We start from the raw sequence: 27,251 nt of genomic DNA on the forward strand, positions 1-27,251 counted from the left end.
CATTGCTTTTTAGGGTAAGGAGAACAATATTATATCTAATACACCAGCTTTGGTTTTGAAAGGTCATTGTAATTTGGAATTGATCCTATTATTCCCAAAGTAACAATACCTGATCAATGTATCTCATAGATTTGCACAAATAACCTCATCTATGTAACCCTCCACCACGCCTGAGGATAGGGTTGGAAAGTTCTGCATTTTGCGATTACTCCAGGATTCCCTTCAGTTTTGACCCTGTGGGAGGGGATGGGGTGGACAGTTTGGGAGCTCTAATTTCTCCATTGAAATACGCATTGCTTTTTTGTGTCTTTGACAGGTTCACAGGAGCCTGAAGGGGATCCTATTTACAGTGTTGTTAATTTAAACACAGAGACAAGAAACAGGGCAGCCACCCAGGCAGTCCCAACTCCGAGAGAATTGGACAGGAATGTTGGTGAGTGCAGTGATGGTTATCATTTGAAATTTGCACAGAGGTAACCAGGAGGAAGAGATGCAGAAAGTAAAGGCCAGCTTTAACGATCCAGCTCCTGCGGCAGAGTGGTTAAAAGTTGTAATTTTATGGATACAGCATGGAAATAGGCTGTTCTGCCCACTGAGTTCATGCCAACCATTGATCATAATTTCACACTAATTCTATATCAACCCACTTTCTCATCATCTCCATGGATCTTAGGGGCGATTTAACCCGCATATCTATGAGGTGGTGGAGGAAACTGGAACATCCGGAGGTAAGCCAAGCATTCATGGGGACGAGCACAGACTCTATACAGTCTGTATTGAACCCAGATCTCTGGTGCTGTGCTGTGGCGCTGCTGGCAGAGCTGCTGCCTCACAGCGCTTGAGACCCGTGTTCGATCCCAAACTTGGGTGATATCAGTGTGGAGTTTGCACATTTTACCTGCTGCGCCACTGTGCTGCCACTGTCATTGAGGAAGGGAGCTCCTATTGATCTGAGAAACAAAGAGGGGATGTTTCTGAGGCAAGCTGGAGAAGGTAGAGATCCCAAGATTAGCAAAGTGGACCAGCTTACAGAAAATGGGAAAAGAGAACCTTCTCACTGAGATGCCCCCGAGCTGGAGCCAGTGGAGGCCAATGGAGCGTTTTGTACAGATTAAAACACGTAAGAGGTGACAAGGCTGGAATGATTGAAGATAGGGACATGGGTTTCAGCAGCAGACGTGTTTGGAGTGGGACTGGGGGGAACATGCAGTATCATGGATGTAAAAATTAGAGGCATTAAAGTGAGAAAAAAAAACTTGACTAAGCTCCCAAAGCATCTTTGCAGAATGGATTTGAGAAGATGTTTGCTCTTGTGAGCAAACCTGGATTGAAGAGTTACTGTTCACAAGTAGGGGTCACCCATTTTAGGATGACTTGATTTTCTTTTCTTAGATCAACAGTCTTTGGAACTCTCTTCCTCAAAAGATTGAGTTTTTAATATTTTGGGCCAGAGATAGATGGAGAATATCTGGAAACAGAAATATCTGGAAACCCACAGCAGGTCAGGCAACCTCTGTGAAAAGAGAAAGCACTAACATTCGTGCTGGACACACCTTCGTCAGACGTTTCATGCTCTTGAAGAGCACAGGGGTGAGCGTTTAGCAGGTGGGATATCAGTCATGATATCATTGACAAGCAGAGCTGAGTGGTTGATTCTTGCTCCCAACTTTATTCAAAGGTTACAAAGGTCTTTTATTGTCACATGTACCAATTAAGATACAGTGCTTTGTGAATTACCATACAGCCATACAAGACACACAATTATATAAAAGCTAACATAAGCATCCACATCAGCAGGTTCCCTACATTCCTCACTGTGATGGAAGGCCAAAAATCCAATCATCATTCTCTTTAAGAAATATATGTGAAACTTTCCCTTGCAACTGCAGGAGATGCAAACTTGTCCCTACATCTCCTCCCTTACATCCATCCAGGAACCCCCAGCAGTCCTTCCAGGTGAGACAGAGGTTAACCTGCACCTCCTCCAACTTCATCTACTGCATCTGATGTGGCCTCCTTTCCATTGGCGAGACCAAATATAGCTTCGGCGACCGTTCCACTGAACACAAACTCTGTGTAACAAGACCTGATGGATCTCTCTGTTGCTATACATTTTAACTCCCCTTCCCATTCCCATCCTAACCTCACTGTCCTGGGCCTCCCCCATTGTTAAAGTAATACCATACAGCACCTTATAGAAACATAGAAAATAGGTGCAGGAGTAGGCCATTCGGCCCTTCGAGCCTGCACTGCCATTCAATATGATCATGGCTGATCATCCAACTCAGTATCCTGTTCCTGCCTTCTCTCCATACCCCCTGATCCCTTTAGCCACAAGGGCCACATCTAACTCCCTCTTAAATATAGCCAATGAACTGGCCTCAACTACCTTCTGCGGCAGAGAGTTCCAGAGATTCACCACTCTGTGTGAAAAAAGTTTTCCTCATCTCGGTCCTAAAAGATTTCCCCCTTATCCTTAAACTATGACCCCTTGTTCTGGACTTCCCCAACATCGGGAACAATCTTCCTGCATCTAGCCTGTCCAACCCCTTAAGAATTTTGTAAGTTTCTATAAGATCCCCTCTCAATCTCCTAAATTCTAGAGAGTATAAACCAAGTCTATCCAGTCTTTCTTCATATGAAAGTCCTGACATCCCAGGAATCAGTCTGGTGAACCTTCTCTGTACTCCCTCTATGGCAAGAATGTCTTTCCTCAGATTAGGAGACCAAAACTGTACGCAATACTCCAGGTTATATTCCGCTTGGTTTGTTTACAACCTAACGGTGTGAACATTGAATTTTCCAATGTTAGGTAACTAACCAGCAAAACCCATCTACACTTCTCCCCACCCCCTTCCCACCCCACCTCTCTCTTCTCTGTGCCCCAACAGGACGAGCACCCATATTAATGCTCCCCTCCCCCCCTCCACCCACATTCATTCCTCTGGCTTCACAATTCACATGTATCCTTATCTCACACCTTCAGTCTTTCACCTCTGGCCACTGTTCAACCCACCTGCCAATCAAATAACCCCCTCATGTGTAGGGAACAGTGAACACATGGTGAGCAGCAAAACAATGCCAGTCCCAAGATTCCTGCCTCCAGGGCCTTGTCAATATTCTATTTTCCACCTGCAGGGAAGTAAAACTGCAGAAAAGGGAGTAGGGTGATAGGAAAGGGGAGAGATTGGGCTGTCAGGGCTAGGGATGGGGGGGAGAAAGACTGTTGGACAGTTACAGTTTAGTTTGTGTCACGTGTACCGAGGTACAGTGAAAAGCTTTTTGTTGTGTGCCATCCAGTCAGCAGATAGACAATACATGATTACAATCGAGCCATTTACAGTGTATCGATACATGATAAGGGAATAACATTTAGTGAAAGTAAAGCCAACAAAGTCCGATCAAGGACAGCCGAGGGTCATCAAAAAGGGAGATAGTAGTTCAGGGGCTGGGATTGTGAGGTTAAGATAGCAAGGCGATGAAGTTGTGCAGTAAATTTGTGTCCTTTCCAGATCGCCTCTTAACCGGAACTCGAAAGAGGGAGCACATTACGCCAATTTTGGCCTCCCTTCACTGGCTCCCGGTGTACTTTCGAGTTCATTTAAAAATTATTTTATTTGTTTTTAAATCGTTGAATGGGCTCGCCCCGCCTTACCTCCCTTAGCTGCTCCACCCATACACTCCTGCCCGGTGCCTCAGGTCAGCTGATCAGCTGCTCCTTGAGGTACCAAGGTCTAAGCAGAAGCTCAGAGGGGATAGAGCCTTTTCTGTTGCTGCTCCGGCACTCTGGAACACCTTGCCGTTGCACATAAGACAGGCCCCCTCACTGTCCATCTTCAAATCCACCCTAAAAACTCATTTTTATTCACTGGCTTTCGACACTGGCTGAGACATTGTTCCTGTTTTTACTGCTTTTATTGTCTTTTGATTTTTACTGTTTTATAATCCTTTGTTTTACGGTTTTTAATGGTTAGTAATAACTTCTTGTCCATGAGTTCTCATGTACAGCATTTTGTGGCAACTGCAGTTGTTTAAAGTGCTTTATAAATAAAGTTATTATTATTATTATTACTCTCCAGATGCCCTCATTTACAGCATTGTTCACATTCAAAGCCGTTCTCGAGTAGGAGTGGAGATAGGTAAGGAACAGTAAGCACACGGTGAGCTGTGAAACAACGTGGTGGTGTGGACGCCCCATGTAAAATAGTGTCCCCAACGGGCTGGGAGGCAAACCCTTGATGTACTGACTAGAACCATCCACTGGCACTGACAATATACACTGGGCTTCCCAGCGAGCCTGTGATCCAGAGCTCTCCATATCCAACATTCAGGGCAGGTGCAGCAAAGGCCAGACATGGTGGAAGTAGTAAAAAAGACCCAGGACATAGAGTTACTAGAGATCCTGGTGTTGTTTATTTTCCGCTTCCCACCAACGGGCAGCCAAGCGTTAGACCTGGAAGTACAATGCTGTCTATTCTGCAGTACGGTTCTGTACAGAAGCAGCGAGGGTTCTCTTGGGGCATGCCACGTATCATAATGAGTGGTGAAGAACAGTCTTGGCAAAAGATGGACCACTATAGAAGGGGCAATCGGAACAGGCAAGAGACAGTGATTATAAAAGGTGGGGACTCATAGACTCATAGAGCACAGAGACAGGCTATTTGGTCCAACTTGCTCAAGCCAACCAAAATGCCTATCCACACTTGTCCCAATTGCCTGCATTTGGCCCATATCCCTATACACCTTTCCAAACCAAGTACCTGTCCCATTGTTGTTTAAATGGGAGTGGGTGGTTTGAGTGGTAGAATACAGTGGGGGAGCGATGCTGGAATGCAATAACAATCTGTGTTCTTTTCAGATCCCCAGGAGTCTCAGAATAACACTCTGTACAGCAATTTGCACATTCAAAGACCTCCCTGCAAACAGGAGACTGGTAAGGACCACCGAACACACCGTGAGCAGCAAAATACACACATCTGCGAGGACACCCCTTGGGGAACACATCAAACCCATTTCATACTGAGTGAGCCCAGCACCGATCCCTGTGACACACCACTAGTCACAGGCCTCCAGTCTGAAAAGCAACCCATCACCACCACCTTCCACCAAGCCAAATTCATATCCAATTGGCTCATTCACCCTAGACCTCATGTGATTTAATCTTCCAGAATGGTAAGCAATGTGAGAACTTGGCAAAGGCCACGTTAACGTCCATGCAGGCAATGTGTACCAGCTCTGCCCTCGTCAATAGACTCATCGCCTCATCAAAAGCTCAGTCAAATTCACACACAAATTCCACACACAAAGCCATGCCCTCATTTACAGCATTGTTCACGTTCAAAGCCGTTCTCGAGTAGGAGTGGAGATAGGTAAGGAACAGTAAGCACACGGTGAGCTGTGAAACAACCGTGGTGGTGTGGACGGGCCATGTAAAATAGTGTCCCCAACGGGCTGGGAGGCAAACCCTTGATGTACTGACTAGAACCATCCACTGGCACTGACAATATATACTGGGCTTCCCAGCGAGCCTGTGATCCAGAGCTCTCCATATCCAACATTCAGGGCAGGTGCAGCAAAGGCCAGACATGGTGGAAGTAGTAACAAAGACCCAGGACATAGTGTTACTAGAGATCCTGGTGCTGTTTATTTTCCGTTTCCCACCAACGGGCAGCCAAGCGTTAGACCTGGAAGTACAATGCTGTCTATTCTGCAGTACGGTTCTGTACAGAAGCAGCGAGGGTTCTCTTGGGGCATGCCACGTATCATAATGAGGGATGAAGAACAGCTTGGCAAAAGATGGACCACTATAGGAGGGGCAATCGGAACAGGCAAGAGACTGTGATTATCAAAGGTGGGGACTCATAGAGTAGCAATGTTACAAAAGTTTGAGATTTAAAAAATCAAGTCTGCAATTTATCCCAGCAGATAAAGCATAAAAATAAGTTTAATTTGACACCTAATTCACTTTCATATCTCAAGTAATAAAAAAGTTATGGCCATTTTCATACTCGGAAATTAGCATCTTGTTCCCTATAGATTTTCTATGGACATAACAAAAAAGCTGTGATCATGGACAGTCAAAAGCCCATAACCTTCTTAAAAATTAAGAGAACTGAATGAAATTTTCAGTTATCATAGATTGAACCATTCCGAAACAAATATAAAATAATCTTACTTGGATGACCTGAAATTAAAGCATATAATTAGTTAGTTACCCAATTGTAGCTAATTTCAAACTTCAATTACTAGATCTAAACATCTATCCATTTCTTAATAAATGACTAACATTTTTAAATAGACTAAGTGTCCCAATAATATTCACAAATAATTCACAATAAAACATGATTTTTAAATCTCATTTACATCAATTTATAGGCCAAATGAAAGGAATTTAGTGTTCAATTGCTGTAAATTAAAGTCCATTTTAAATCGGCTTTCTAGTGGGTTCCTGTGAACGCGCTGGTTTAAAACGTTCACATTGCAGTGTATTTGTGCCTCAAATGCCCAGAAAAATACTGTGGGATATAAAGAGCCCAAAATGAGCTACTCGCTATAGAAAATTTTATATACAGGGTTCGTAAGAAGCCCCTTTTAATGTAAAAATAAGGTACATACCTTTAATTGTTTGCTTTATAAAACCCTGGGGCTGCGAGAGGTCGCGGGTTTAGAGAGTGATTTTTAAACTACTATAACTATTATACAAGGCCATAAAAACTAATGATACCTTTTGCGACGGGTTCTTTCAGCGATTTTCCATTAATGATTTACTAGGCTGAACATTTTCGATTGCAACAGCCTAGTAAAAATCGCGTTTTAAACACGCCCCCTCTAAACAGCGCCAAAATCGCGCACACAGCCTGGGGCAGATTCTCAACGACGATTCAGGTAGGTTTTGCAACATACCTACATAGAGTCATAGAGCACAGAGACAGGCTATTTGGTCCAACTTGCTCAAGCCAACCAAAATGCCCATCCACACTAGTCCCAATCTCCTGCATTTGGCCCATATTCCTATACACCTTTCCAAACCAAGTACCTGTCCCAATGTCGTTTAAATGGGAGTGGGTGGTTTGAGTGATAGAATACAGTGGGGGAGCGATGCTGGAATGCAATAACAATCTGTGTTCTTTTCAGATCCCCAGGAGTATCAGAATAACACTCTGTACAGCAATTTGCACATTCAAAGACCTCCCTGCAAAGAGGAGGAGACTGGTAAGGACCACCAAACACACCGTGAGCGGCAAAATACACACATCTGTGAGGACACCCCTTGGGAACACATCAAACCCATTTCATACTGAGTGAGCCCAGCACCGATCCCTGTGATACACCACTAGTCACAGGCCTCCAGTCTGAAAAGCAACCCATCACCACCACCTTCCACCAAGCCAAATTCATATCCAATTGGCTCATTCACCCTAGACCTCATGTGATTTAATCTTCCAGAATGGTAAGACATGTGAGAACTTGGCAAAGGCCATGTTAACGTCCATGCAGGCAATGTGTACCAGCTCTGCCCTCATCAATAGACTCATCGCCTCATCAAAAGCTCAGTCAAATTCACACACAAATTCCACACACAAAGCCATGCCCTCATTTACAGCATTGTTCACGTTCAAAGCCGTTCTCGAGTAGGAGTGGAGATAGGTAAGGAACAGTAAGCACACGGTGAGCTGTGAAACAACGTGGTGGTGTGGACGCCCCATGTAAAATAGTGTCCCCAACGGGCTGGGAGGCAAACCCTTGATGTACTGACTAGAACCATCCACTGGCACTGACAATATACACTGGGCTTCCCAGCGAGCCTGTGATCCAGAGCTCTCCATATCCAACATTCAGGGCAGGTGCAGCAAAGGCCAGACATGGTGGAAGTAGTAACAAAGACCCAGGACATAGAGTTACTAGAGATCCTGGTGTTGTTTATTTTCCGTTTCCCACCAACGGGCAGCCAAGCGTTAGACCTGGAAGTACAATGCTGTCTATTCTGCAGTACGGTTCTGTACAGAAGCAGCGAGGGTTCTCTTGGGGCATGCCACTTATCATAATGAGGGGTGAAGAACAGTCTTGGCAAAAGATGGACCACTATAGGAGGGGCAATCGGAACAGGCAAGAGACAGTGATTATCAAAGGTGGGGACTCATAGAGTCATAGAGCACAGAGACAGGCTCTTTGGTCCAACTTGCTCAAGCCAACCAAAATGCCCATCCACACTAGTCCCAATTGCCTGCATTTGGCCCATATCCCTATACACCTTTCCAAACCAAGTACCTGTCCCAATGTCGTTTAAATGGGAGTGGGTGGTTTGAGTGGTAGAATACAGTGGGGGAGCGATGCTGGAATGCAATAACAATCTGTGTTCTTTTCAGATCCCCAGGAGTATCAGAATAACACTCTGTACAGTACTGTGCACATTCAAAGACCTCCCTGCAAAGAGGAGGAGACTGGTAAGGACCACCGAACACACCGTGAGCGGCAAAATACACACATCTGCGAGGACACCCCTTGGGAACACATCAAACCCATTTCATACTGAGTGAGCCCAGCACCGATCCCTGTGATACACCACTAGTCACAGGCCTCCAGTCTGAAAAGCAACCCATCACCACCACCTTCCACCAAGCCAAATTCATATCCAATTGGCTCTTTCACCCTAGACCTCAGGTGATTTAATCTTCCAGACTAGTAAGCCATGTGAGAACTTGGCAAAGGCCATGTTAACGTCCATGCAGGCAATGTGTACCAGCTCTGCCCTCGTCAATAGACTCATCGCCTCATCAAAAGCTCAGTCAAATTCATGAGTCACACACAAATTCCACACACAAAGCCATGCTAACTATCCCTCATCAGTCGTTACCGTTCCAAATCCGGGTACATCCTTGTACATCCTTGTAAAGCTCATTCTACGCTTCCCCCCAGTCTAGTTTCAGTCAATAAGATACCGAGTCAAGCCCTTGTGCATCTAAATTTTATTTTGGAAATACACAATAACGGTTCCTCACTACTATACCTAACCACTGTGGGTTCGATCCTTGTATCTGCTTGGCCAAGCTCTCCTAGCCTTGTGCAAGCAGAGACGCTCCAAACAGTCGCACAGTCCCAAACGTTCTCCCAGAAGATCGACTCAGGACCTCGTGGGAGTGGCCTTTTATAGGTGCCCGAACCTTGAGGGGCCGAATCATATGGGGGTGGTCTCTTTACAGTCCAATAACAGATATCGATTAACACAGTACATGATAGACATTTCCCTAACCCAATAATACAGTAACTAATACATTGTATTCAAACAGAGCTTCTGGAAGGAAGCAAACATAGCAACATGTGCCTTGTTATTCAAGAAACCTAGACAAGGCTCAACACTTAATCCAATCAACATCTAGCAAAGTAAAGCTTTGGAACAATATTAACAATGTATATGTCTGGTTTGCATTCACCCAATCCGTTTCATGCAATTTACACCTAATTGTAGGAATCCGCAGAAGTCCCATTCTTTTCCTACAACTCTTATCTAGGCTCCAGACAAGCTGACATCATTCTGCAGCTTGTCCCATTTCTGCAGAAGGCACATTTAAATTGACCAAATGGCCTAGCAGACCAGAAGCCTTTACACAATTTTAGTGTCCTGGCATCTCCAATTTGGCCAGAATTAACATCAAAATCCCCTCCAGTAATTCCCTCACCACTACAGGCTCACTGGTCTGTAGTTCCCTGTCTTGTACTTGCAGCCCTTCTTAAATAGGGGCACAACATTTACCACCCTCCAATCTTCCAGTACCACACTTATGTTAAAGATGATGCAAATGCCTCTGCCAGAGCACTTGAAATTTCTTCCCTAGCTTCCCGCAATATCCTAGGATACATCTCATCAGGCCTCGGACATTTATTTACCCAAATATGTCTTATGACTGTCAGCACCTCTTTTGTAATGTAGATATGTTCCAATGTACTGCAATTCAATACTCTTAATTCCTTAACTTCCATGACCTTCTCCACGATAAATACAGATGAGAAATGTTAATTTAAAACCTCGCCCATCTCCCATGGATGACCATGTTGATCCTATTCTCTTTATTTAGCCTTTTGCTCTTAATATACTTCGAGAATTTCTCTGAGTTCTCCGTTATCTTATCTGCCATAGCTATCTCATGTCCTCTTTTTGTCCTCTTTATTTCGCTCTAAATTGTAAGCCTACACCCTTTATACTTGTGTTTAAGAAGGAACTGCAGATGCTGGAGAATCGAAGGTACACAAAAAAAGCTGGAGAAACTCAGCGGGTGCAGCAGCATCTTTGGAGCGAAGGAAATAGGCAACGTTTCGGGCCGAAACCCTTCTTCAGACTGATCGGGGGCGGGGGGTGGGCGGGGACAAGAAAGGAAAAAGGAGGAGGAGCCTGAAGGCTGGGGGATGGGAGGAGACAGCAGGGGGACTGAGGAAGGGGAGGAAACAGTAAGGACTAACAAAATTGGGAGAATTCGATGTTCATGCCCCCAGGATGCAGACTCCCCAAACGGAATATGAGGTGCTGTTCCTCCAATTTCCGGTGCTGCTCGCTGTGGCCATGGAGGAGACCCAGGACAGAGAGGTCGGAGACGGAGTTGGAGGGGGAGTTGAAGTGCTGAGCCACCGGGAGGTCAGCTTGGTTATTGCGGACCGAGCGGAGGTGTTCGGCGAAATGATCGCCCAACCTCCGCTTGGTCTCACCGATAAAGATCTGCTGACATCTAGAGCAGCGGACGCAATAGATGAGGTTGGAAGAGATGCAGGTAAACCTCTGTCGCACCTGGAACGATTGCTTGGGTCCTTGAACGGAGTCGAGGAGGGAGGTAAAGGGACAAGTGTTGCATCTCTTGCGTTTGCAAGGGAAAGTGCCCGGGGAGGGGGTGGTATGAGAGGGAAGGGAAGAATTGACAAGGGAGTTATGGAGGGAGCGGTCTTTGCGGAAGGCAGATATGGGGGGAGATGGGAAGATGTGGCGAGTGGTGGGGTCACGTTGGAGGTGGCGAAACTGACGGAGGATTACTTTTTGTATGTGACGGCTGGTGGGGTGAAAGGTGAGGACTAGGGGGACTCGGCCCTTGTTGCGAGTGGGGGGATGGGGAGAGAGAGCAGTGTTGCGGGGTATGGAAGAGACCCTGGTGCGAGCCTCATTTATGGTGGAGGAGGGGAACCCCCGTTCCCTAAATAATGAGGATATTTCAGATGTCCTGGTGTGGAATGCCTCATCCGTGGAGCAGATGCGGCGTAGACGGACGAATTGGGAGTAGGGGATGTAGGGTGGGAAGAAGTGTAGTCCAGTCCGGAAATTGGAGGAACAGCACCTCATATTCCGTTTGGGGAGTCTGCATCCTGGGGGCATGAACATCGAATTCTCCCAATTTTGTTACTCCTTACAGGATCCTCGCCTTCCTCAGTCCCCCTGCTGTCTCCTCCCATCCCCCAGCCTTCGGGCTCCTCCACCTTTTTTCTTTCTTGTCCCCGCCCACCCCCGCCCCCGATCAGTCTGAAGAAGGGTTTCGGCCCGAAACGTTGCCTATTTCCTTCGCTCCATAGATGCTGCTGCACCCGCTGAGTTTCTCCAGCTTTTTTGTGTACCCTTTATACTTGAGAGGTTTGCTTGATTCCCAGCTACCTATATCTGACATATGCCCCTTTTGCTTGACTAATGCTTCAATGTCCATCATAAATCATGTTGAATGGCTGAATGGCCAACTTCCCTCCCTATTCCTTACATTCTGTGGACAAGATTCCTCAGACAGTAGCTTGGCTCTGTGTAGTTGGCTGTCAACCAGAGGACATGGGTTTAACTCAAGAACCAGGTGACTTGGGTTTAACGTGCGAGCTAAAAGATATAATAGGAAAAAGAAGGGCAACATTTTCACACTGAGGGTGGTGGTCAGAGCTACCAGAGGAGGGTAGTTGAGGAAGGTACTATGACAACATTTCAAAGACATTTGGTCAGGTACATGGAAAGGAAAGGTTTAGAGACATATGGGCCAAATGTGGGCAAGTGGGCTTAGTGTAGATGGGCATCTTGGAAGGCATGGGCAAGTTGGGCCGAAGGGCCTGTTTCCATACTGTATGACTCTGACTCTATAAACAGCTGATGATCCTGGTCTCAGGGGGTTGGATGGATGATGGGGGGAAGGGGTCAGTGTGGGAGCAAAGAGCTTCGAAATGGGGCAAATTCCCTCTGGCAATGAGAAGACTAAGAGTACCCGCAATATAGAGGAGAAAGTCTCTGACAAGCCGGTTCTCTGATGGGTGAGAGGGCCTGGCCTTGCTCAAACTGGGTTGAATTCAAGCAATTTTCTAATATTGAGAGGGCAGGTCCAGGGAAACCCAGGCACAATTGAAGAAGGACCAGAATACAAGGAGCCCAAATCAACCAGGATGACCATATCATCAGTTTATCTAACCTGTCTAACCAGCAGTTGAGTGAAAGACTGGGGAGAGTGGCCATCAGACGATAATGGAGAGGGAATGTTGGATCTGGGGTGGACGGCTGACTGAATTTGCAGAGAGGGTTCCAGTTCTGGATAGGCTCTGAGTTTGAGAGATTAGAAGTTTTCCTCTCACGAGGGGAATGGATTGGTTGTTTGCATACCTATCTATTCCAAGAGTAGGGCAATCAAATGCGAGAGGATGAGTTTAAGATGCGACGGGAAAGATATAATAGGAACCTGAGAGGCAAATTTTTCACACAGAGGGTGATGGTATATGGAACGAGCTGCCAGAGGAGGTAGTTGAGGCAAATACTCTGACAACATTTAAAAGATAGGTGCATGGTTTGGAAAGGTTAAGAGGGATATAGGCCAAACACAAGCATGTGGGATTAGAGTATATGGGGCATCTTGGTCGGCATTGGAAAGTTGGGCCGAAGGGCCTGTTTTCGTGTTGTATAACTATGGTTCTCAATGGTTTGAATCAAGATAGAAGAATCTTACAATGACAACATAAAATCATAAAAATTGAATTGTTTATCTTCCAGGCTGCATTTATGCAACGGTTGTATATACAAAAGAACAGGCCAAGGATGCAAGTGGAGAATAAAACCTCCTGCTCATGACAAACCTCCCTGATATTTTCGGATAACGTTGAAGTACAGATCATGAGTTAAATTGGAACGCTTGAGACCCGGGACTGGGGGTGCCCCACTGTAGGACGTCTGTGACACTTCGGAGGCTTCTGTGCATTTGAGTTCATCGGCAAAAAATCATCTGTTACAGTGCCAGGACGAACCAGATCAATTAATTGCCAGCGAACTGCTTCTGAAGTGCAGTCACTATCATAAGACAGGGAGTCAAAGCTCAGCAAAAGTCTTCTGAAACATAGTAATGAATGGATAATTGAAAAGTGAATGTTGGAGCGCGGGTATTTGGGGAAACCTTTCCCCTGCTCATCTTCAGAACATGAAACTATCATATTGTCGTGAGATTACACATGTTTGCGTTTTGGGGAAGGAAATCAGCTGTTCTTCCGTCTGTTGAGGCCCACTGCAAGGGTGGATCGCAGAACACCAAACAATCTGTTGCAGGAACTCAGCAGGTCTGGGTGGGGTGTAGTTTGGAGGAATTGTGAAAGGAAGTGTGACTCCTATCTGTACTTGGGAAAATACTTCAGCAAGCCACTCAATTCAAGGGAAAATAGGGATGTGAAATAACTGCTGGCTCACAGAGTGACAGTACTTCAATTAGTCGTTCTTTTTACAGGCTTTTTACCTCTATTCAGTCTTTCTACTGATCCTGGCAACAACATTGGTTCATACAGCACGGAAACAGGCTCTTGAGTCCAACTACATGCCCCATTGATGCTAGTCCCATCTGCCTGCATTTAGCCCATGTCACTCTCAACTTTCCCCATCCATGTACCTGTCAAATGCCCTTTAAAGGTTGTGATCGTTCCTGTATCAATCACTACCCCAGGCAGCTTGGTCCATATACCTACCACCCTCTGTGTGAAATGTTGTCCCTCAGATTCCCATTAAATCTTTCTCCTCTCACCCTAAAAATATTCCCAAAGCCAAAGTCAAAAGTAAAAGTCAAATTTATCCTGGTTCATGATTCTCCTATACTCCTATAGGATAAAAGACTCTGTGCATTTACCTGTTTATTCCATCGCGATCTTATACACCTCCAAAGGATCCCCCCTCATCCTCCTGTACTCCAAGGAATAAAGTCCTATGCAGCCCAACTTCTCCCAATAGCTCAGGCCCTCGAGTCCTGGCAATAGTCTTGTAAATTTTCTCATCAGTCATTCCAGCTTGTCATGGATGTCTGGGATGATAAAAGAAAGATAGGTCTTAATTAGGATGAGTAGGCCATTCAGCCTCTTGTGGCTGCTGAACTACTCAATGTAATAATGATTCCTTCCCGGCATCATGTTCCTGCACTAATTCAATATCTATTGATTTCCTTAATTGCCTGGACTTTCAGAAAGCATTTGATCAGGTCACACATAGGAGATTAGTGGGCAAAATTAGGGCACATGGTATAGGGGGTAGAGAAGTAGTTGGCAGACAGGAAACAAAGAGTAGGGATTAACGGGTCCCTTTCAGAATGGCAGGCAGTGGCTAGTGGGGTACCGCAAGGCTCGGTACTGGGACTGCATCTATTTACAATATACATCAATGATTTGGATGAAGGGATTCAAAGTAACATTAGCAAATTTGCAGATGGCACAAAGCTGGGTGGCAGTGTGAACTGTGAGGAGGATGCCATGAGAATGCAGGGTGACTTGGACAGGTTGTGGGAGTGGGCAGATGCATGGCAGATCAAGTTTAATGTGGATAAATGTGAGGTTATCCACTTTTTTTTTTTTTTTTTAATTAATTTATTAGTAGTAAGTACAATACAGTGGTGCCTTTTTACAGGTTCCCTAAATTATGTTAACATATTACATTCTCTGTACAACTTCCTTTTTTTTTCTTTAAAGAGAAAAGTAAGAAGAGAAAAAGAAAAAGAGGTAGTAAAGAGTGAAGGATAGGCTGGTGTGCGTGAGTAAGAAGCAGAAAAAGGAAATAGTGAAGAAAAGAAATAGGTGAGGGAGGAAAGCAGGAGGGAGTTTATCCAATCGCCACAAGGAGATGATTTCTTATATTCTAGGTCGTCTTTCACCCATACCTGAAACTTTTATTTTTTACGATACTGTTGCACCACATGACTCCAAGAAATCAATAAATGGAGACCAACTCATTAAGAATTGGTCTTGTTTGTCTATTAGGAGGAGTCTCATTTCTTCCAAATATGCTGTGTCCAACATATTACTGATCCACATTTTAACTGTTGGTGTATTAGCATTTTTCCAAAATTTAAGTATGTTTTTTTGCTATTATTAACCCATAATTAAAGAATGAGTTTTGGGGTTTATTTAATTTATTCCCGTCTCCCCTTACTCCAAATATAATCATTTCAGTATTAGGTTCCATTTTTATCTTAAATAACTTTGTGAATATATCAAATATATCACACCAAAATTTATGAAGTTTTGTACAAGAAACAAATGAGTGTGTGATATTGGCATTTTGAGAAAGACATTTATCACAGATGGGAGAGATATTTGGATATAATTTATTCAACCTAGTTTTTGAATAATATAATCTATGTAATATTATAAATAGAATTAAACTTTGTCTAGCGTTAATCAAACATTTATGTATATATATCAAATACTTTTCCCATGTTTCTTTTGAGATTTTTGTAATTAATTATTTTTCCCAGTCTTCTCTAATTGCCTCTGTTGATGGTCATTCTCTGTTTAAAATACTGTTATATAGATATGATATTAATTTTTGTGACCGCCTTGATATTCATTGCTTCTTCCAGTGGATCTAAAATTATACTTTGAAATCTTGGTATATATTTCTTCATAAAATCACATACCTGTAAATATTTAAAATATTGGCTGTTATTCAATTTAAATTTTGATTTTAGATGTTGAAATGATAATAAATTTTCCATTTCATACAAGTCACCTACCTTTTTAATTCCCACTCTTTCCCATTGTCTATATGTTTTATCCATACCAGATGGTTTAAATACTGGGTTATTCACTATTGGTGTTAGCACTGATAAGTTTCTTAATTTTAAAGTTAATTTTATTTGTTTCCAGATTCGTATTATATTATGTATAATTGGATTCTTCTTATATAATATATTGTTCAGTTTTATTGGGGAGAAGAGGATCGCTCCTAAATCGTAAGGAGAGCAATCCTCTTTCTCCATTCTCCTCCATTCCAACTGTTGAGCAGAACTATCCAACCAGTAAATTATATTCTTAATATGCACTGCCCAATAATAATATAAAAAATAAGGCAGTGTAAGTCCCCCTAGCTCTTTGGGTTTGCACAAGTGGTTTCTTTTAATTCTGTGTGCTTTATAATCCCAAATAAAGTTGGTAATATTTGAGTCTAATTTTTTTTTTTTTTATGTTTTGGTATATATATTGGTATAGATTGGAATAAATATATTATTTTTGGTAAAATTATCATTTTTATAACATTTATTCTGCCAATTAATGATAGTGGGAGCGTTCTCCAAAATTTAATCAGAGCATTCAATTTATTTAATAATGGTATAAAATTAGCATTAAATAAAGATTTATATCTTCTAGTAACTTGAATACCCAAATACTTAAATTTTTCCGTTGCAATTTTAAATGGAAATTTTAATAGGTTATTCGCTTTCTGGGGTTTTAGTGTCATAATTTCACTTTTATTCCAGTTTATTCTATAACCAGAAAAAGAGCCAAATTCCTCTATTAAATTTAATAAATTTGAGATGCTCGTTTGTGAATTTGTAATATATAAAAGTATATCATCTGCATATAGTGACATTTTATTACTAGAGTCCTTAGTATTATATCCTTGATTATTTGGATGCCTTCGTATCCTTTCAGCAAGCGGCTCTATCATAAGGGCAAATAGCAGGGGTGATAAAACACAGCCTATTGCCCCTCGATAATTGAAATTTTGGAGATAACATATTATTAGTTAATATTCTTGCCATTGGTTTATCATATCCCAAACAGTCAGCTTCAGGGAGTCTCAATGGCTTCCGCCCAGTGGCACTCACCCCCCTCATCGCGAAGTGCTTTGAGCGACTGATCTTGGCTCACCTCAAAGCCAGCCTCCCTCCCACACTGGACCCCCATCAGTTTGCCTACCGGCCCAACAGGTCTACAGAGGACGCCATATCTGCGGCCCTACACTCTGCCCTGACCCACCTGGGCAATAACAACTCCTACATCAGGTTGTTGTTCATCGACTTCAGCTCCGTATTTAATACTGTCATCCCCGCCAGCTTGATCACCAAACTCACCACCTCCCTCTGCAATTGGACACTGGATTTCCTCACCAACAGACCACAGTCTGTTAGGATCAACAACCTCACCTCCTCCACTCTGACACTGAACACCGGCGTGCCACAGGGCTGTGTGCTCAGCCCCCTCCTCTACTCCCTCTTCACCCATGACTGCGTCCCTATGTATGGCTCCAACGCCATCATAAAATTTGCCGATGATACCAGGGTGGTAGGTCTGATCAGGGACAATAACGAATCAGCCTATAGGGAGGAGGTCCAGAACCTGGCAGCCTGGTGTACCAATAATAACCTCGTCCTCAACTCAAAGAAGACAAAGGAAATCATTGTTGACTTCAGGAAGACCAGAGGTGGCAGACATACTCCCATCCACATAAACGGGACGGAGGTGGAGCGCGTCTCCTACTACAAATTCCACGGGGTACATATCTCAGAGGACCTGTCCTGGTCCCTCAATACCACCAAACTGATCAAATAGGCACAGCAGCGCCTCTAGTTTCTGAGGAGGCTTAAGAAAGTTCACCTGTCCCCACAGATCCTGTCCAACCTCTACCGCTGTACCATCGAAAGCATCCTGACCACCTGCTTCACGGTATGGTACAGCAGCTGCTAAACAGCTGACAGGAAGGCACTGCAACGGGTGGGGAAAACCGCTCAGCAAATCATCAGTGCCCCGCTCCCTGTCATGGATGCCCTCCACCGCAAACGGTGTCTGAGACGGGCCGGGAAAATCATCAAGGACCCCTCTCACCCTAACCATGGACTATTTGCCCTCCTCCCATCAGGGAGGCAGTACAGGAGCCTCAGGTCTTGCACAAGCAGGCTGAGGAACAGCTTTTTCAATAACACCATTACACTGCTGAACTCACAGTCCCGACGCTAACTATCATTTATACTCTCCCATCTGTATACATTTATTTGCCTATGTACCAGTTTAATTCATCCACATTGCACATATTGTTTAACCAGTATTTTTATTTCTACTATCTTGCACTCTGACCAGATGCTAAACTGCATTTCGTCGTACCTGTACTCGTATTTGTGCAATGACAATAAAGTTGAATCAAATCAAATCAAATCAAATATAGTAATTTTACCCATCTAATAAAATTGTCTCCCATATTAAATTTTTGGAGTACTTTGTATAAATACTGCCATTCTACCTGATCAAATGCTTTCTCTGCATCCAAAGATATAACTGATAAATCTTCCTTTTCTGTTTTGTATGAATACATTATATTAAAAAGGCATCTCAGATTGTTAGATGATTGTCTTTTAGGTATAAACCCCGTTTGGTCTGGATTTATCAATGTATTAATATATTTACTCAATCTTCTTGCTAAAGTCTTTGCTAAAATTTTCTGATCTGTATTTAGGAGTGATATGGCTCTATATGAGCCCGGCACTTCTAAATCTTTATCTTTTTTAGGTATTAGCGTAATTGTAGATTCTGCTAGTGTTTCTGGTAATTTATTTTCGGTAAAAACATACGTATATAATTTAAGTAACCGTGGGACCATTAACTCCTGAAAACCTTTATAAAATTCATTATTAAAACCATCTGGTCCTGGCATTTTCCTATTTGTCAGTTATTTTATTGTTTCATTTATTTCTTCACTTGTGATCTGAGCTCCTAATTCCTCTTGTTCTAAGATATCCAATTTTGGCAGATTACAATTATCTAAAAAATCTATAATTTTATTTTCTTCTATTTTAGTTTTAGATGTATATAAGTTTTGATAAAATTGGGCAAACCTTTTATTAATATCCTTGGGTAACGTTAATAGTTCCCCAAGCGAATGGCATGTTGGCCTTTATATCAAGAGGAATCGAATATAAGAGCAAAGAGGTCCTTCTGTAGTTGGACAGAGCCCTAGTGAGACCACACCTGGAGTATTGTTTGCAGTTTTGGTCGCATAATTTGAGGAAGGACATTCTTGCTATAGAGGGAGTGCAGCGTAGGTTTACAAGGTTAATTCCCGGGATGGCGGGACTGTCATATGCTGAGAGAATGGTGCAGCTGGGTTTGTACACTCTGGAGTTTAGAAGGATGAGAGGGTATCTCATTGAAACATATAAGATTGTTAAGGGTTTGGACAAGCTAGAGGCAGGAAACATGTTCCCGATGTTGGGGGAGTCCAGAACCAGGGCCACAGTTTAAGAATAAGGGGTAAGTCATTTAGAACAGAGACGAGGAAACGCTTTTTCTCACAGATAGTGGTGTGTCTATGGAATTCTCTGCCTCGGAGGGCGGTGGAGGCAGGTTCTCTGGATGCTTCCAAGAGAGAGCTAGATAGGGCTGTTAAAAATAGCAGAGTCAGGGGATATTGGGAGAAGGCAGGAATGGGGTACAGATTGGGGATGATCAGCCATGATCACATTGAATGGCAGTGCTGGCTCGAAGGGCCAAATGGCTTACTCCTGCACCTATTGTCTATTGTCTGTTAATCACCTATCATTTTCCAATTTTTCCACATCACCAAATATATGCCAGCTTTGAAATTGAGAATGCACAGCACAGAATGGGCCATTCGGCCCAGATTGTCTGTCCTGGGGTCCACGCTTTGCCCAGCCTCACTCCCCCTATAGATCACGACTGATCACTATTTTTATCCTCTCCATCGTGTGTTGAACCAGCATTTTACCTTGAATACATCTCTGCTGTTCCCCTCAGTTTTCCCTTTAGGAACCAGTTTCACATCCTGGCCGCTCTCTGGGGAAAACATTTTCTCCTGATTTCCCTCTTTGATTGATGGCGGCACAATGATGGAATAGAGCTGCTGCCAGGGTTCGGTTCTAACCTCCAGTGCAATGTGAAGTTTGCACGTTTTCCCTGTGACCATGTTGGTTTCCTCTTGGTGCTCCAATTTCTTCCCACGTCCCACTGGTGTGTGGGTTGGTGGGTGTATATTGGCTGCTGTAAATTGTTCTTGGTGTGTAGGTCAAGGATAGAATTATGGGGCAGGGTGATAGAGGTCAATGGGAAGAATCACATAGGATTGGTCTAAATTCATATTTGACAATTAGCACAGCTCATTGGGCCTGTTTCTGTGCTGTTTGATTACAGATTTCCCAGTGATCACATATGGTACATACAGCAGTGCAGCACAGGAAAAGGCTGTGCTAAACATGATGTCAAGCTAAACTAATCTCCTCTCGTGTGGAAAGGTTCAAATCGAAGATAGACATAGATGCATCTCTGGAGTGAAGGAATGGGTGACTTTTCGGGTCGAGACCCTACTTCAGACTAATCTCATCTCTCTGTACATGGTCCATATCTGTCTATTCCCTGCATATCAATGTTCCTATTGATGTGCCTAACTAAAAGCCTCTTAAATGCCACTGTTATGCCTTATTTACCACCACCCCTGGCAGTACATTCCAACCAATACCATCCTCCGCACATCTCCTCTAAACATTGTTCCTTTCACCTTAAACCTATGCCCTGTAGTCTTTGATTTTTCCACCATGGGAAAAGGTTCTGAATGTCTACCCTATCTGCGCCTCTCATAAATGTATATAGTAGGTATGTTACAAAACCTACCTGAATCGTGGCTGAGCATCTGCCCCACCCCTTGTGTGTGATTTTGGCGCTGTTTAGAGGGGGCGGGTTTAAAACGCGATTTTTTCTAGGCTGTTGCAATCTAAAATGTTCAGCCTAGTAAATCATTAACGGAAAATCGCTGAAAGACCCCGTCGCAAAAGGTATTATTAGTTTTTATGGCCTTGTAGAATAGTTAGAGTAGTTTAAAAATCACTCTCTAAACTCGCAACCTCTCGCAGCCCCAGGGTTTTATAAAGCAAACAATAAAGTAAAGGTATGTACCTTATTTTTACATTAAATGGGGCATGTCTATAACCCTGTAATTAAAGTTTTCTATAGCGAGTAGCTCATTTGGGCTCTTTATATCCCGCAGTATTTTTCTGGGCATTTGAGGGCACAAATCCAGCGCAATGTGAACGTTCTAAACCAGCGCGTTCACAGGAACCCACTAGAAAGCCGATTTAAATTGACTTTAATTTACAGCAATTGAACACTAAATTCCTTCCATTTGGCCTATAAATTGATGTAAATGAGATTTAAAAATCATGTTTTATTGTGAATTATTTGTGAATATTATTTGGACACTTGGGCTATTTAAAAATGTTAATCATTTATTAAGAAATGGATAGATGTTTAGATCTAGTAAATTGAAGTTTGAAATTAGCTATTTGGGTAACTAACTAATTATATGCTTTAATTTCTGGTCATCCAAGTTAGATTATTTTATATTTGTTTCAGAATGGTTCAATCTATGATAACTGAAAATTTCATTCAGTTCTCTTAATTTTTAAGAAGGTTATGTGCTTTTGACTGTCCACGATCACAGCTTTTTTGTTATGTCCATAGAAAATCAATAGGGAACAAGATGCTAATTTCCGAGTATGAAAATGGCCATAACTTTTTTTATTACTTGAGATATGAAAGTGAATTAGGTGTCAAATTAAACTTATTGTTATGCTTTATCTGATGGGATAAATTGCAGACTTGCTTTTTTAAATCTCAAAATGTTGTAACATTGCTATATATAGTAATAACAGGCCTCCCTTCAGCTACCCACATTCCAGAGAGAAGTCTATACAACCTCTCCTTATAGCCAATACCCTGTAATCCAAGCATCATTCTGGTAAACCTCCTTTGCATCTATTCCTAAGCATCCACATGCTCCCTATATTGGGGCCACCGGAACTGCACCCATACTCCAAATGGAGCCTAACCAAAGTCCTATAAAGTAGCATCGTAACGAATTGACTTATTCTCAATGCGTGCAACTTGTGATGGTGTAGTGCTACCTCAGTACAAGTTTGCAAAGATTAGATCAGTGAGTTACCCTGTTGTTTTGCACACAGTCAACTTAAAGAATGATATCGAAATTATTAAATCATAGACGTCATTCTTTGTTCACAATACTCTGTTCGCTCCTATTCCAGACGGAAGATTAACAGACTGCCAACATGTATCTGGTGCCATCTAATCAGCTGCAATTCTTTCTGCTACCTGAAAGCCAACCTATTGATTGGAAGTTGTTGCCGGAATTGTATTAAATGTATATAATATTGATTTTGCATAATAATTTTACATTAAAGCTGTCACCCTTTCTGGATATCTCTGGATTGTAGCCATCTTTTATTGAAAAATCCAGAGATAAAACATAATTAAATGATGTAAAGAGGCTTTGAATAAATTACGCATACTTCGAGTTATGGTGTCACTTGTATCAGCCTATCTGGTCTTTCGCAGATTTTTGTTGGAGGAGGACATGATTCTACACAATGTCTATGCAAGATTTCAACATTTGCATTTCCATGTATTTACATTTCATGTTCCACTGCGATATCTCCACAAGGTATGTCTACTTTGAAGAAGATCTCCTCCTCTCTCTGTATCAAGTTCTGTGACACCCTCTTACTGCTCCCCCTCTGTGATTCCAGCTGCTCCCTTGCTCTTATCCACCGTCACTTGCAAAGCTTTAACCTCCCCGCAAGTTTTGCAGTTTTCTCTCCACTACCACAATCAGTCTGAAGAAGGGTCCTGGCCTGAAATGTCACCAATCCATGTTCTCCTGAGATACTGCCTGATATGCTAAGTTACTCCACCACTTTGTGTTGTACACAAGATTTCAGCATCTGCAATTCCTTGTGTCTACCTTCTGAGTATGATTCCCCTTCAATCCTTATTCTGCTCTCTGATATTAACCACATTCCAATTCTGTTGACTTATCATTTAATTCTGTTTTTATAGACCCATCATTGAATAAAGTTCTTATAATTAAAACTATCTTGGTGATAACCCCTCTTTACTAGCTCCAGTGAATGCTTGTGGGATTCTCCATTTTTTCAATATCTACTATTCTACCAATTGAATTGTTCATCTTGTTTGCATTTCCTTCTTCTCCGTCACACATATAAGGTGTTTAATTTAAAAACTAACCTTTTGCATCTCACGTCGGTGGCTACAATCCTGGAGATGGGACTCGACCGGCGAGACCGACATCAGGCAGAACCCTAATGGTGGGTGACTCCATTGTCCGAAGAGTGGACAGGAGATTCTGTGGCAGCAGACGAGTTGTGAGGATGGTCTGTTGCCTCCCTGGTGTCAGGGTTCATGATGTCACAAGCCGAATTCTGAACATCCTCGAGAGAGAGAAGGTGAACAGCCGGCAGTAGTTGTGCACAGAGGCACAAACAACATCGGGAAGAAGAGGAAAGAGGTTCTCCAACATGAGTTCAGAGAGTTGGGAAGAAGACTGAAATGCTGGACTTCTAGGGTGGTTATCTCTGGATTGCTTCCAGTACCACGTGCTAGTGAGGACAGGAACAGGGAGATAGGGGATCTGAATGTGTGGCTGAGGGGCTGGTGCAGGGAGCAAGGATTTAGATTTATAGACCACTGGGATCTCTTCTGGGGTAGGGGTGAACTGAACGGGTTACACTTTAACTGGACAGGGAACGACATTCTTGCAGGCAAGTTTGCTAGGGCTTTACGTGTGGGTTTAATAGTGTGGGGGGTAGGGATTGACAAATTGGGAGTATAAAGATGGAGTTGAAGGGGAAGTGGCTACAGGAAAAATTACAAAAGATTCTCGAATTAATGGGAAGGAAAGCTTGAGAATGGACAACAGAGTAAGGTCAGGGCCAATTGCGAGCGGTGCGAGGGATGAAGTGAATATGGAGGTCAAAGTGTTGTATATGTATGCACGAAGTATAAGCAATAAAGTGGACGAGATTGAGGCTCAGTTAGAAACTGGCAAGTATGATGTTGTGGGAATTACTGAGACATGGCTGCAAGAGGCCCAGGGCTGGGAACTGAATAGTCAAGGGTATACCTCATATCAAAAAGACAGACAGGTGGGCAGAGGGGGTGGGGTTGCCCTGTTGGTGAAGAATTAAATTCAGTCCCTTGCAAAGGGTGACATTAAAACAGGAGATGTGGAGTCAATATGGATAGAATTAAGAAATTGTAAGGGTTAAAAGACCCTAATGGGACTAATCTACAGGCCCCCAAACAGTAGCCTGGACATAGGGCGCAAGTTGAATCAGGAGTTAAAATTGGCATGTAGTAAAAGTAATGCTGTGGGTGTTATGGGAGATTTCAACATGCAGGTAGACTGGGAAAATCAGGTTGGTACTGGACCCCAGGAAAGGGACTTTGTAGAGTGCCTTTGTGATGGATTCTTTGAACAGCTTGTATTGGAGCCTACCAGGGAGAAGGCAATTCTGGATTTACCGTTATGTAATGAACTGGATTTGATAAAGGACCTCGAGGTGAATGAGCCATTAGGATGTAGTGACCATAACATGGTTAGGTTTAATGTACAATTGAAGAGGGAGAAGAGTAGATCAGAGGTGTCAGTGTTGCAGTTGAATAAAGGGGACTATGGGGCCATGAGTGAGGAGCTGGCCAAAGTTGTCTATTGTCTAAATGACAAAGATCGCTTGCATTTATAAGACTCTACTAATGTGGCTGATTTATAAAGCTCTACTAATGTTTACACGTCAGACATCAGAAGGACACACTTTAGGAACCATTTGGTTAGATATGGGTGTTGGCTGAGAATACATAAGGTAATTAGGTAATTGGTATCGTAGACATTGAAGAATTCATGAAGAATTCTAGCAGGATCTTGATCAGTAGATAAGTGGGTCAAAAAATGGCAAATTGAGTTTGACTAAGATCAGTGTGAGGTTTTGCAATTTGGGACTTGAGTTATCGGAAGAGGTTGGGCAGGTTGAGACTGAGGGATGATCTTATAGAAGTATACAAAATCAAGAACTTAGTGGGCATGGGTTTAACATGAAAGGGGAAAGATTTAATAGTAACCTGAACGACAACGTTTTCACAAAGTGAGTGATGATTATATAGAACAACCTGCCAGAGGAAGTGGTTGAGGCAAGTGCAGTAACAACATTTGAAAGACACTTGAACGGGTACATGGAAAGGTTTAAAGGGATGTAAGTCAAATGCAGGCAAATTGGAGGAGAGTATTTGGGAATCTTGGACAGTTTGGATGAGTTGAAATGAAGTGTTTGTTTCTTTGCTATATTCTATCTCAATGGAAGAGAGTGAGTGAACCAGGCAGGGAATTGAAGAACTAGGACCCCAAGCAACTGAAGATAGGACTACCGCAGCTGGAATAAAGGTTATGAGGAAGCCAATTTCTGGAAGAACACAGTCATCTGACTGTTATAGGAGGATATTTCAAAGCACAGGTAGGGAATTTTAAAGAACGGACGCTGTTTAGCAAAGCCAAGGGTGAAGTGTGAACAGGAATTGATGTAAGAAGGAACTGGGCACTGCAAGTTCAATGAGGGAGGCTAGCCTAAAGTGTAGCGAAATAGGCAGATCTGGAGGCATCAAAGCCATTGTCCCACCAATGTCTGACAAGCACATCTCTTCCTTCACCCAGTGCTTCCCAAAGTTAGTTGGCCAGTGTGTGTGTGTGGAAGCCCTGATGGGCTTGCATCATACAATGGTCAGGGTCCATCCCAATAAAGCAGAAGTAAGAGAAGGTGGAAGTCAAATGGCTTTAGTTCCTTTATCGCTTCAGCAAAGACACTCGCTATGTGAAATAGTAGCTGCAGTAAGATTTCAACATTGAATGAAAACAACTTAAATGACAGGAAGAATCAACTTATTGTTTTCACGTGAAGTTGCAAAAGCAGATACCCTGAATTGTGGTGCAACATTAAAGTGCATGTTGATGCCGTACAATGCTAAGAACTATATTCCTTCTCTCAAGTACCTATTGTATTTGAGTTTGGCTTGAATGTATTTAGGTATAGTATATCTGATCTAATTGGAAAGGCTGCAAAACAAAACTTTTTGCTGTACCTCGGTAAACGTGACAATACTAAACCAAAACCTATACCATTGCAGGCAGCCAATCCATAGGTCAGATTTGGGCTTGCTACTCTCAACATTGGTGTGTCATTTGGTACTGGAGTTAGTTTTGGGGGTAAGTCAGCCCAGGTTGCCACAGGAGCAAGTATCATTGGTCACCCCGGGACAATCATGTTTCCATGGAAACCTGCTTCCAGTAGATCTGTGTATTAGATCCAGGTTCTTGTCCAGTCCCCTCGTTATTTTATTTGCCATGGTTAAATTTCCCATCATCCTCCCAAAATAGAGATTACACGACCACCCTCCTATACTCCTGGTTAATATTGAACTAGTAGGAGTAAGCCCTTTTGGCCTCTCAAACCCTGTTCTGTCATTTAATAAGATCATTGTTGATTTGATTGTAACCTCAACCCAATATTTCTGTCCACCCTGCTAACCTTTCACCCTCTTGTTTATCAAGCAGGTAACTCAAATGCACAGTGAGTAGAGCTGTTACCTCACAGCTACCGAGACCTGGGTTGAATCCTGATCTTGCCTGATCTTGGGTGCTGTCAGTATGGAGTTTGTACATTCTCCCCGTGACCATACAACTTTCCCCATAGCTTCCCCCTACATTCCAAAGCGGTGGTGTTAATTGGTTAATGCAAATGATAACCACTCTAGGTGGGTGATAGAAACTGGGAGAATTTGATGGGAATTTGGGGTGAATAAACCACAGGGAAGGGACGAGGTGACCAGGGAGTTACAGAGGGAACGGTCTCTGCGGAAAGCAGAAAGGGGTGGAGACTAGAAGATTTGGCCAGTAGTGTGGAGATGGGAAGATTTGGCCACATCTACCCTTCTCCACCCCATTCTGATTTCCTGGCACTTCCTGACTTCAGGTGATACTATTGGGCAGCTAACTTGCAAAAACTCCTGTATTGGATGAATGACGATTGCGACCACCTACCGGCCTGGGTACACATGGTAAAGGCGAGTTCACTTCTCCTGTTGCGGTCTGTCCTATGCTCCCAACTCCCCCTTCTTATAATATCTGTGGGTGCAGGCCCAATTGAGTC

The 27,251-nt window shown here is 43.1% G+C and overlaps 1 protein-coding gene and 1 long non-coding RNA gene across 5 annotated transcripts in view; both read left to right on the plus strand.

The window, feature by feature from the left end:
• The window catches only part of LOC129695366 (uncharacterized), a 67,147-nt gene extending 61,788 nt beyond the window's left edge, over nt 1-5,359 (plus strand). For 2 of the 3 annotated variants that reach the window (XM_055632253.1, XM_055632252.1), the window contains exons 7-9: nt 317-433; nt 4,080-4,139; nt 4,859-5,359. In XM_055632253.1, the coding sequence (XP_055488228.1) occupies nt 317-433; nt 4,080-4,139; nt 4,859-5,160 (479 nt within the window). In that variant the 3' untranslated portion in view covers nt 5,161-5,359. Of the gene's footprint in view, nt 1-316; nt 434-4,079; nt 4,805-4,858 lie in introns of those variants that run through there. The other variant, XM_055632254.1, reaches the window with a different exon arrangement.
• A 1,502-nt stretch (nt 5,360-6,861) lies between these two features.
• LOC129695367 (uncharacterized) lies at nt 6,862-13,990 on the plus strand. 2 transcript variants are annotated; one of them, XR_008723149.1, is made up of 3 exons: nt 6,862-7,212; nt 8,367-8,444; nt 12,986-13,990. It is a non-coding gene; the product is annotated as an uncharacterized LOC129695367 (long non-coding RNA). The 2 variants fall into 2 exon arrangements; XR_008723148.1 differs by having other exon boundaries at nt 6,862-8,444.
• The last annotated feature ends 13,261 nt before the right edge of the window (nt 13,991-27,251 follow it).

This window comes from Leucoraja erinacea, chromosome 3 (genome assembly GCF_028641065.1).
Source record: "Leucoraja erinacea ecotype New England chromosome 3, Leri_hhj_1, whole genome shotgun sequence".
NCBI lineage: Eukaryota > Metazoa > Chordata > Chondrichthyes > Rajiformes > Rajidae > Leucoraja > Leucoraja erinaceus.